Here is a 12,926-nt window from a genome sequence, read left to right on the forward strand (position 1 = left end):
TGCAATTTTCCAAACAGCTAAGCTTCTCTACAAACAATGAATAGAAAGCCTTAGTGTTTTTTTTTTTTTAAGTGATTTTTGTTTGTTTTAGATATTATTTATTTATTAGAGACAGCAAGCAAGCAAGCAAGGGGGGAGAGGCAGAGGAAGAAGGAGAGAGAGAGTGTTAGAGAATCCCAAGCAGACTGCACTGAGCATGGAGCCTGTTGTGTGGCTTGATCTCATGATCCTGAGATCATGACCTGAGCCAAAATCAAGAGTCGGACACTTAACTGACTGAGCCGCCCAGGTGCCCTGAAAAATGGTGTTTTAAAGGCCAAACGTGGAGGGAAATATAATTAGGTAGGAGCAAAGAAGTTCATTTATTGAACTTATGGCTAAACCTTTTATAAATACCATGTTTTATCCTTGAGCAATTCTGTAAGAGGACCTTTAGAGACTACTTGATTTTTGTACATTTGACTTTTAAACAGCTAGAACTTTTGTACATTATATGTAGATAACCCAAAAGTGCTTTCGCTGTGCTGAATTTAGATTATTGAAATGTAAGCCTCATGGGGCAGGAGCCATATCCGTTCAGTTCCTCATTCTCCTTCCTAAGCCTAGAACTATATATCTGATGCATTGTTGGTGTTTAAGCATCTACTAATGAATGAATATCATTGAAATGATTTAAACATTTCAAGATTATATGAGAGTACTACCTGACATTAACAGTTTAATTGGGGCTATTTAATAGTTTCTGGATTTATTAACAGTGGTGCTTTATACAACTATTTGGATATTTTATTATATTTATTTTTTAATTTATCATTTTTAAAAGCAGAAAACAAAAATGATAGTGCTGATAAATTTAATACATTGGAGGTAAAAATGGAAATTATTAGGTAGATCAGAAACAGTGAATCTTCATAAATCCAGTTGCCTCAGAGTAAAGAAGCAAATTCAATAACCGAACGTAATGTGAGAAACATATCCTTGAAAACATTGAGGTCTTACTAATTACTTAAGTCCATTTTGGTTAGTATATTTGATTTTTCTCCTCATGTAAAAGAATGCATTTATGGAAAAGTAGAGAACTATCTGTAAACTCATATTACAGAACATTTATACAAATTCCATGAGGTCTTAAATGACTTAGTCAAGGTTAGACAACTAATAATTGACAAAACTTGTATTTGAACCTGGGTCTGACTCCAGATTTTGTATTTTTTAATCCTCTGTCATGTGTAGATTATATAACATTAAAGTACAGCTCAGTATCTTTTTCAACTATATACATTCAAGTAACCACTACACAGATCAAGATAATGGGACATTACTAGCATTCTAGATATTTCCGTCTTATTTCCTCAGTCATTGATAATCACTGATTATCACAGAACACTGTTCTGCTTTCACCCTAGATTTATTTTTAAATTTAATATAAATGAATTTATTTGTGGATAAAAGTACTCCATGGGTATTTAAAAGAGGATTTATCAACAGTATCAAATGCAGAAAGGACTATAAAGAGGTCACTGGAGTTGGGTACAACGTGGAGAAATTTCCTTCTTGCAGGATTACTGCATGTTGAATAACTAGGAGGTGAGGAAATGAGAACATGGTGTATAGACCAAATGTCTTAGCCAAAATTTCTTGTGAAGTTTGTTGCAACCAGGTGGACTTAGTGGCAGGTAGGTTTTTCAGATAGAAAATAAGTTAGACTTTAAAAAAATTTTTTTTTTCTTTTAAAATTAAGACATTTCCTAAAATTTATGAGTCATTGTTAATATATGTAATTACTATGTGGGTGTATGATTTATTCGTATACATTGCATATATTCCTGTTTTGTTTAATTTCTTAGGATAATTTTTATTTTGTTTTTAGGAGTTATGGTACAGCACCTGTAAATCTTAACATCAAAACAGGGGGACGAGTTTATGGAACTACAGGTAAAACTTGTATTTGTAGCTATATCAATAGGAAAATAAGGTGTATATATATATATATATATATATGAATAGGTCATAAATAGGTTGAACTATTACAGTTCATTTGAAAAGAGCAGTTTTTGACCATACATCATGGAGATGGACAAGCTTTTTCCGTAAAGGGCTACAGAATATTTTAGGCTGTGTAAGTCACAGGGTTCCTGTCATATTGTTGATTTTCTTGTTTGTTTTACAACCCTTTAGAAAGGTAAAGATTTTTCTTAGCTTATAGGCTGTACAAAAATGTGATTTAAAACATGGATGTTAGCAACTTCCTGATGATATAGGAATTCCTTATAAGTGACAAGTCACTGATCTCTTAATCCAGAGATATTTTACATAAACTACTCCACAAAGTTTGATTTCACCTTTTATTTATGGTAAATATTACTCTAATGCTTTGTTTGGAACCTTTGCCATATTTAGTGCTGTTGGTAGTAAAAAAGGTCAAAGGTTTCTGTTTACCTGTGATATCTCTTAGCTTTTTGCTTATAATTACCTTCATTTTGTAATTTTATAAAATAGGAACAAAAGTCAAAGGGGTGGACCTTGATGCACCTGGAAGCATTAATGGAGTTCCACTCTTGGAGGTAGATTTGGATTCTTTTGAAGATAAACCATGGCGTAAACCTGGTAAGATTATTGTGGATTATATCAAAAGATTTTTAGTAAAAAAACAGTCATTAGAAAATATTTTTGTTTTTTTTAGCAACCATTTAGAGTATTATTTTTTTAATGTCATTTTTGTTTTCTTAAGCACATGAGGAATAAGAATGGCCCATATTATTAAATCTTACTGAATTAAAACAAAGTAGACTTGCATGTTATTTTATTATAATGTCATTTGTAAAGGAAATACCTTTTCCCCCACTATGTTCATTTGTTTTGTTTCATAAATTCCACATGAGCCAAATCATTATAGTGTTTATCTTTCTCTGACTGACTTATTTTGCTTAGCATAATACTTTTCTGGCTTAAAGGGAGTACTTTAAATCAAAATATTTTTATGCTCCCATTGCTTTATGGTGGTAACTGGGAGAATTGGGAAAATTAGAAGGGGTGCTAAAACTTGATAGAACACTAAATCTGTATTTTTATAGTTATATTTTATATGCTGCATAAAAACAGGATCAAAGTATTTGTACACTAACACTGTGCTTTATCTTTAGGTGCTGATCTTTCTGATTATTTTAACTATGGGTTTAATGAGGACACCTGGAAAGCTTACTGTGAAAAACAAAAGAGGATACGGATGGGACTTGAAGTTATACCAGTTACCTCTACTACAAATAAAATTACGGTAATTAGTAAATATTACAGAATACCCTAGCCTTTCCTAGAGTCCCAAATTTACTCCCCAGATAAATCACTTTTTCCCCATTAAGGTGGTTAAATGCTATAAGATAGTTTAAAATTTTCTTTTTCTTTACCATGTTTTTTTTTTCCCTTCCTTCCCTTTCAGTTTCATATTAATATTGTCTGATGTTCTTAGTTTCAAGTCACAGACTAGCCACAGCTAGTTTGTCTTTATATGGCCTATCAATTAAAAATTATGTGGTATCTTAATGGGGAATATGTTATTTAACTTAGGCCGAAGACTGTACTATGGAAGTTACACCAGGTGCAGAGATCCAAGATGGCAGATTCAATCTTTTTAAGGTGAATTTTAGTAAATTATCCTTGGTTGCTCTCATTTTTTGTTCTTGAGTCTGCTCCCATACCACTACTCAAGGGATGAGATTAAAGTGGAAATAGCTACCTTTTTTCCAAACCTTCAGCTTCCTGGTGACTTACAAATTTGCTGATTGTTGTTGTATCTCCACTTTTGCAAGCATGTGAATTTATAGCCTATTATTACTAACAAATGCGAAGTAAAACTATTCTTGCTATATGTTGTGATTTTATTTTGAATTATAGTATATGTTTGTAAGACATAAAAGTTCACACCATAAGGCTAAGCTCTCATTTTAGATGATGCTATAATCTTTATATCAGAATTGGAGACTTTTCCTAATTTTTATTTAAAGAAGTGATAGAGAAGATGGCATACTGCTTATCTGTATGACACTAAAATCATTGGTGTAATGTGTCTTATAGTTTAAGATGTCTCAAAAAACTTAGGCATTTTTGAGAGTCTCAAAGACTCAACAGAATAAGATAAAGCCATTGATTTTTAAAATTTGTAACTTTAAATCATTAGTTTTAGGTGGGACTTGCAGGTTGATATTCCTTCCCACTTGGGTATAAAGTCTGACTTCTGGCTTCTCCATTATATCACAGACCCAGTCCAAAGATTAATGTCATATTTTCATATCTCTACAATATACAGCAACCCACAAACTTTTCTCGAAACCTGATTGTATACTCTTTTCTTTTACCTTATTAATTCTTAGTTCTTAATTCTTGTATTGAACGACACTGGAATGAAGACTGGGAGTGGCTTTTAGATTGGGTTATATACTCAGGGAACTTCTGTGGACAGGAACTTTTCTGTGATCCTTTTGGGACTACAGCCCTGTCCACCACAATACTGCCTTATGCAATACATGTGCTATATCCGCAGATGTAGCCGCTCTGCTGGACACAGTTCTGTGTAGAGAATTTAATTTAAATTTACATCCTACTTTGGGTAAGTATTTGGTTCTTGTTCTGCTGTCAATCTTTTGAAAGTGTGTGATGATGTCTATTCTATTTTAAATGGCTATCAGGTTCTTTTTGGTGCTGTCTTATTTAAGGAATGAATATATTGTTACGCTTGATTACAATGAATAGAAAAGTTGTCTTGATGAAATAGTTCGTTTGCAGTGGTCCTTTTTTTTTTTTCTAACAGAAATGAAAACAAGATGTCTTTGAAAACTGCCAGGTTCTATATTTTTTGTCTTTTTGCAGTAAACTTCTGAAACTAAAGAATTAAAAGAATTCCTAGGAGCTGGTCTCGAAAGTGGATGCTGTGAATGAGTTTTTTATATACATACAATCTACCAAAATTATTTTGAAGTTTGTTTTGGTTATATGAGAGGAGGTCATTGTTCCATTCTGATTTATTTGGTTCTGAATTAATGAGGATTTGAATTTAATGGGTGTAGTCTAATGGTTTTTCTTGCCTTGATAATGTGCATTAAATATTATTCATTTGTTAGAAATACTGATTTGGAAATAGGGTGTGTATTTTATTAATTTTTAAAAATATTTGAGGGAGCATATCCTAGTCAGGGGGCAGGACAGAGAGGGAGAATCTCAAGCAGACTCCCTGCTGAGCAGAGAGCCTGGCTAGAGGGGTGGGGGTGGCTCAACCTCATGATCTCTGAGAACATGACCTGAGCCAAAATCACAAGTTGGAAACTTAACTGACTGAGCCACCCAGGTGCACCTACGGTGTGTATTTTAATAATGTGTGTGGCTCATCCTTTTTATGTATGTTGTGATCTGTAAGATACATTTTATTGATGTTGCTCAAAATCTGCAACTACTGGTTGTATGGAAGTGTTTGGCATTTTCAGGATACAGTTTGACATTAAATTTCAGACAAGTTTCTGTCACCTTAAATAAATATCCTTGTTCAAATTTCTATGTCGGACTATATAGTGCTTTGAAAAAGTCTGAGTTGCCTTTTACTATCTATCCTGCAACTCCGGAAAATACAAAAAAAAAAATGTCATAAGAATATAATGGGTAACCCAAATATGCAGAGATAAATTTATTTCTTAGGTATTACTAGGTACCAAAATGTTTATTTTAGACTAAATGCTATAGGAATTGGAGAAATGAGTTGATGAGAAACTACCCTAGGATTAGAAATGGCATTGAGTACAATATATAGCTACATTTTATTTCTATATTTTTTAATGAAATCTGAAGATGCAGTATTAGAGAAGCATGTCATTTTAATCAAAACCTTGTGAGTGGAGAACAGAAGGAAAAATATTATAGATTAGGAAATGGCTTGGGCAAAGAAAGAAACTCAGCTTAATTTAGTAGATAGTGGATGAGAGTATTATTTAAGAAATTAGCCTTACTAGGTGAGTTCTTTTTGGAAAAGAATAGAAGAGAGATGGCTTTGTAGGGTGTGGTTTCATTCTAGAAAGCCTAGAAACAAGGACAAATTGGAGGAGTTATTGCCTATTTGTGAGCAAGAAAGTGCCTTATAACTTAACATAAATTCTGGAAGTACAAGTAATATAAGTAACAATTCTGGCAGCAATATAAGGTGTGGTCAGAAAAAGAAAGTCTAAGCTCTTACCTACTAATTCACTGTTTGAATTAGTTATTAGGGTTGGTGAGACAGATAGAAGAAAAAGGACTTCTCCAATTTTCTTATTATGTCTGAGCACCTCTAATGTGCACAACATTGTGCTTGATACTCTAGTAAGGTAAGGTCTCTGTATTCAAGGAGCTCATGATCTGAGTAATGTATATATATGAACGATATAGTGTGATAAATGTGTTAGTGCTATTATCAAAGTACAGTAGGGAGTTCAGAGGATAGAGTGGGTTACCCTATGGTGCAGAATCTAGAAGGATTCAAACATGGTAACTGTAAGATGCTTGAGTTTTCATTAGTAGAAGAGGGGGAGTATAAAACATTTAAGACAGCAATATGAGCAAAACCTGATAGCATGAAAGGAGAGTTGGGGTGGATGAGAGAGATTGTAGGAGAGAAGCCTGGAAATGGTAGACTTGGGGCCGTGATCTTAAACTAGCCTGCAGACATTTGTGTAGGCCATAGGAAGCCATTGGTAAGTTTTTGAGTAATAGAATAGCATGAGCAAATCTGGTTTTTAGAAGAAGAACGGACAAGTGTTCTTGAGAAGGGTAGGGTATAAGGAGAAAATGAAGTCACAGACCAGATACGAAGCTGTTGGAGTACTGTAGAGATGAAATGAGTGAAGAACCCATCTTAAACTAGTGAATATAGAAAAAGGGAACAGATTTGAGAATCACAATTTTTCTTTTCACGTCTACTTTTTTTTTCTCGTCTACTTTTTAAAATCTTTAATCAGCTGAGAGACAAACAACCTACCAGCCTCTTTAAAACAATTTTTTAAACTTTTTGTTAAGTAAATTTTTAAATATACTAATCAGTAAATGAATGGTACAAATGCATTCCTATGTATTTATTACAGTGCTTCAATGATTATCCACATTTTGACATTCTTACCATTCTTTTATATACTTCAGTATATATAAGGTTTTTGTTTTATTTTTCTGGTTTTTGTTCTTTTTTTGAAATGAAAGGAGATGAAGTTTAATAAGTATAAAAATAAAACCACTTGGGTGCAAAAACAATTGTGTAATTTGGAGTGAGGAGCAAGGAAAGGGTGACTAGTGGGAATGAGTAGCATGTATGTGTCAGGAAAAATTGATTACAGCCTTCTCTGAAAATATTTTTATGTCTATATGTGCACACACACACGCGCAGATGATTTTGTTTTCCTCGGTGGATAAGTATAAGCTGTGTCACCCTGTTTTGTTATTTCCCAACTATGTGTCCTGCCTGGTCTGTTATCATCTGTTGTACCACGCGTTCATTTGTACCCTCTAAATATGGGCACATATATCCTTTATTTATGGGATATTTTCTTCTCTATTATGTTTTTACTTTTTCTATGCTTTCTAATGCCTTCTGGACCTCCCATTCAAATATTGGACCTGTTATGCTAGTGCTTTAATTTTCTTTTCTCTCATTTTCTCCCTCTTTGTCTTCTATTATCTGGGAGATTTCTTTAGCCTTATAACTCTTATTCATTTTTTCCTTTCTGTGGTTATAATGTTAATATCCAATATCTATCAGAAGATATTTATGTTAATGATAGGTTGTTTGTTTCATTTAGGTTTTATTTTTCTACAGAGCGTGTTTGTTGTTTTTGGCTTCTGACTTTCATCAAATGTTTGTTGATCCTTGGACATTCACTCATAAGCAAATGGGCCTCTAAAGTGATTGGAAACTCTGAATATAAATAAAATTTACTATAGTCTTTACTATAGAGCTAAGTTCTTTTAACTGTCTCACATGTCAGTATCATTTGGGTTATTTTGTTTTTTCTGTTTGTGGCGATTTGGTTTTTCAGGAAATAGATTTCAGTGGCCTGACTAGAGGGTTTATACTTGGCTGGTTCAGATGTTCTGGGAACTTGAGTTGTCAATTTCTGAACCTTTTTGGGTCCTGCAGTGGAAATCATAATAATATTTTTGGTTTTTTGTTGCTAACTTAGGATTCAGGTTTCCTTAGTCTGCTCAGTTACTATTTTTTAATCTGCTTTCAAAGTCCCAAATTTTATTGCTTTGTCAGTCATTTTGTTCTTGTGGATTGAAACAAAATTATGATAATTTATGTGCTTTGCTATTTTTCCCTTTTTTACTTTAGTATTATGTGACAGATATTTCCTAGGTTATTAAGGTTTTTTGATAAATAACATTTTAAATAGTGCATTATTTGGATGTACTACACTTAACAAATTTCCTTTTAGATATTATTTTGTTTGTAAGGTTAATCTTTTATAATCTATGAAGAGCAGTTGAAAGAAATTTCACAAATTAAGTTTTGGTACACTGGTAGTATGATTTGAAATATTTAGCTTCTCAAGTTTACAGATTTCATTCAACTTTTGTTTGGATATGTAAGACCTACTGACATGACTTTGTTTTTAAAAAATCTGTCATGATATCTTATAGTCATTTCTCAAAAAACTAGATCATGTTTAAAAAAAATAGTCTCATTCTGGTTAGTTAAGTTTTGACTCTGTGTAATCCTGAGTGCAACATCTGAAAGCAAACACATGGATGCAAGTTAATGAGAGTTGCTAAAATGGCAAAGATGTTCAGAATTAAGAGTATTTTACAAAGAAATTAAGGAAAAAAGAAAACTTAAGTGAGGAAACAGAAGCAATTTTTATGTTTAAAAATGTACTGTCTTCCTGATGCCTTTTCTTTTTCTCCCTGTTGTAAATAATCTTTCATCCGTGTGCTCTTCTCTCTCTTCCCCTCCCCCTCTTCTGCTTCTCTTTTTCTCTCTTCTTCCTTCCCCCTTCCCAGTTTGTAATTTAGTGTTGACTATACCAGGAAGCATCTCAGGCTTGAGCATTATCGACCTAGACTTTGTAATCTTAGAGTTTTTCTGAATTAATGGGGGAAGTAGTCATTAATTAGATAATTGGGCCAAAAATTATATAGTTATAAATTCCAAGTCCTATGAAAGACTTTGCAGTGACATTTAGGCTGAGTCCCAAAGTCAGTCAAATAAAAAATAAATATTGAGTGCTTACTGTGTGCCAGGCACTATTTTTAGGTTGGGATACAGATTTGAATAAAACCTAAATACAGTATAAATCCTTGTAGGCCATGATAAATTTAGGTTTTATTCTGTTTGCATTGGGAAGCTATTGGAGAATTTTGAGCAGAGGAGAGACATGAGTTGATTTACACTTTTAATAAGATTGCTTGGCTGTATATAGAGGATGGATTTTACAGAGGTAAGACTAAAGCAGAGAGAACATTTAGCAGAACAGTCGATAAGTGGTGGTAGATTTAACCTGGATTTTAGGGGTAGACATAATCAGTGGTTGAATTTGGTATGTATCATAAAGGTAAAGGTGACAGAGGATGGTCCTATCTATTGGATTATTGCTAGGATTTCTTTTTTTTTTCCTGAGTAACTCAGTAGATGATGGTGCTATTTACTTATAGAGAAGACTTGGATAGTATCAGATTGGGGGATAAGTGGGAAATCAGTAGCTTTGTACTGATCACGGCAGGTTTGAGTTGCTTATTAGATAATTGGATATAAATTACTGAAGGGGAACAATTGAGACCATACTCTTAACTTTCATATTCCTGATATTTGCAGGAAGAATTTTGCATTTCTTTTTTCTGTGTTCTCATAACATCTTTTATCCCACAGATACTTTTTTTCATAGCATTTATTGTATTGGTCTGATCGTTCATGTATCTGTCTTGTCCCATGGTCTAAGATTTTGTTGTATTTTTCTCTCTAGTCTCAACCTCTGGTAACAGATTTTTAGATAATAAATAATAGATATTTAATGTTTGATGAGTGAACCATGTTTATTTCCCATCATCACATTCTGTCGGTTTACCTTTCAAGTATCTTATCAGATCTGTTTCTTACTATCTATCCTCATTTTCTTGGTACTGATCCTCTGTCATCCCTCACTAGGATCTGGGTCTTTTAAATGGATTTTTTTTTTAAAGTGGAACTCTAAAATGTCAATGTTAAACCCTAATTATATAAAGACAGCCATTAGGGATTTGGGTTTAGCAGTACTAATAAGAGATCTCGCTTTAATGCCTCAGATACATTCTTTTTCTCATACAATGATTATATGAGAGCTAGATGGTTTCTGGAATTGGTGGTTTGAGTGTATCAGAGTCAAGGTGTCTGAAGTTTTCTTGGCTTTTGCCTCATGGGGAAAAAGAATGGTGCTGAATTTAGATTTTAAGTAGGACATAGAATATGGTGTGATGTTTTTTAAGTATAGGGCAACTTAGTTTGTTTGAATTTAATAAATTAATGATGACTTAAGATAGGAAGGGGAGTATAAAAGGAGACGAGCATAAAGAAGAATTTCACCAGTTTGTAGGAGTATGACTGGACCATACTCAAAAGATCTGCTAGGAGCAGAAAAGATGGCTAAATCTGGGAGAAATTATGAAGTAGATAACTGGTTTGAAAATGAATATAAGGAGGGAAAAAAAGTTATTGAGGAGACAGATGACTACCTTCCAGCTGCTAGGGGTATTAAACTGGCAGGATGGTGGTACAGTTGGTTGATGAGGGGGAAACAAATGGTTTGGAAGTGCAACAAGGGGTTATTAATACTCATGTTGGAGCAGATCACAGTCTGAATTGAAAATGGCCAGAATGGCTAAAATGGCCATTGGTGGTTTTTTTCAGAATGGTAGTAAACATAGAAGGGGAAAATTCTTCAAAGCCTTTCTTGAACTCTGAAACATGGAGTCATAACCAAGTATTTTGGACTTATTTGTGGCATTTAAGGGAGTTTATGAAAGGACTTATGGCTTATTAGAGTGCTAAGTGACATTAGTGTGAACTTTTTAATGGTTGGGAACATTTTGATCCCCTAATCCATCCTTGGTGCCTTTACTTAATGCTATTCTAAAATAGGATAATTTTATTAAATATTCAGCAACAAAACATACTTCATATTTAATTTGAAATCACATGTTACAAATTTGAACACCTTTCATGTATTTTGAGTGTTCTATTAAATAAGCTAATAACCCTTTTTTTTAAGGTACAGCAGGGAAGAACTGGAAATTCAGAGAAGGAAGCAGCGCTTCCATCTACAAAAGCGGAGTTTACTTCTCCTCCTTCTTTGTTCAAGACTGGACTCCCACCAAGCAGGTTAGTTAGACAATTATAACTCCATTTATTGAAGGCATTGGTATCTTCATCTTGTATTAGGGCTATAAAGTATAAAAGTGCTGAATGTTCTGCCAAAAAACTGGAACATTCTATGTTGTTTTAGTACAAAATGAATTCCCTGAAAAATTCTTCTGGGTGCCTTCCATTTAAAAAAAAGTAATCTAGGTAAGCAATAAATGAAGCATGGTATATAGTTACATGTATATTAAAAAGATAGTCTTACACATAGGAGAGATGGCGGTAACAATGGTCTTGCTGTTTTCTGTGCTCATTATTGTTCGTAAATAAAGAATTATTGGGACTTTCTAAGTCTAGATCTATTGGCCTAAGTGTGTTTTACTAATTTTAGTCAAAGAGATTGTAAAAATTTCAGCCTGGGCAGTCTTTCAGATTAAAACCATTTTCTTTTCTTTTTTCGGTTTGTTTTGATAATACCTAACTTTGAATTTCACAAGATGGCAATTGTAAGAGGCAGATGTGCTGGCAAATGGTTAGCCTGTTGCCAGGAAAATGGTAAAGGGTAAGCTAAAATAGGGAAATAAGATCTTAGTTTAATTTTGTTAGATAAAGATGACTTAAGTCAGTTATTTCTTTGGGCTTGAAACAAGTGAGTAACCCAACTGTTAACTAGTTCTCAGTCATATCATTTACCTTTTGTGGTACTTAAGTTTACTTTACAGTTTTCTGGTTTTGTTATTCTGTAATTTTGAATTGCTCTAAGAGATTATATTTCATAATATGCAAATGCAGGAAGAGATGGTATGGGAACATGTGGTTTAGCCCTAAGATAAAGGTTCTTGAAACTTTCAGCCAAAATTAAATGTCACAAAGCCATCTTGGATTTTGACTGTCTCTTCTCATCCTAACAATTACTAGTCATGGACCTATCCAAATTTTATTTAAACTAAATGAAATCTCATCAAATGTTTGGCTAAGAAGTTATGATAGCTGAGGAGTACCAATCCTTTTAATATGTAGTCTTTTTTTTTTTTTTTTCATATTTTAAAAGAGGTTACTTTTATTCATTGAGTTTATTGTGTTCTGCAGTATAGAATGATGTGACGATCTTTGACTCTGGTGCCAGACTTCTAGGGTTTGAATTCTGCCTCTATTACTTACTAGCTCTGTGTCCTTGAGCATATCCCCTAATCTTATTCTTTCATTTCCTGATCTGTAAAATGTAGTAATAATTAATAATAATAACCTATCTCTGCCAGAGTAGTTATGTATATTAAATGATTCAATTTATGTGATGTTTTTAGAACAGTGGTATGCACATAGGTAATACTCTATAGATGTTTGCTAATTAAACTATTTAAAAATCAGTAGCAGGTTTTCTGTTATTTTGCCTGCCCCCTCCTTATTAAAAACAAAAAACAAACCCCAAAAAACCTTGGGCCAGATTATGTAGGGCATTGTACCATTAGAAGTGCTATGGCTTTTCCTGTTAGTGAAATAAAAAGGATGATACGGACAGAGTTTGTGCAGAGGAATGAAATAATCTACTGTAGGGTTTTTGTTTTTGTTTTTTAAGATTTTACTTATTTGA

General features: G+C 33.3%; 1 protein-coding gene across 27 annotated transcripts in view; it reads left to right on the forward strand.

Annotated features, from left to right (window-relative positions):
- The window catches only part of FIP1L1 (factor interacting with PAPOLA and CPSF1), a 74,449-nt gene that overhangs the window by 12,581 nt on the left and 48,942 nt on the right, over positions 1 to 12,926 (forward strand). For 9 of the 27 annotated variants that reach the window (XM_025435732.3, XM_025435733.3, XM_025435737.3 and 6 more), the window contains 5 exons: positions 1,871 to 1,935; positions 2,500 to 2,607; positions 3,144 to 3,274; positions 3,565 to 3,633; positions 11,247 to 11,356. In XM_025435732.3, the coding sequence (XP_025291517.1) occupies positions 1,871 to 1,935; positions 2,500 to 2,607; positions 3,144 to 3,274; positions 3,565 to 3,633; positions 11,247 to 11,356 (483 nt within the window). The remainder of the gene's footprint in view (positions 1 to 1,870; positions 1,936 to 2,499; positions 2,608 to 3,143; positions 3,275 to 3,564; positions 3,634 to 11,246; positions 11,357 to 12,926) is intronic. The other 18 variants (XM_025435736.3, XM_035714902.2, XM_025435738.3 and 15 more) reach the window with 3 other exon arrangements.

Source organism: Canis lupus, chromosome 13 (genome assembly GCF_003254725.2).
Source record: "Canis lupus dingo isolate Sandy chromosome 13, ASM325472v2, whole genome shotgun sequence".
NCBI classification, from domain to species: Eukaryota; Metazoa; Chordata; class Mammalia; order Carnivora; family Canidae; genus Canis; species Canis lupus.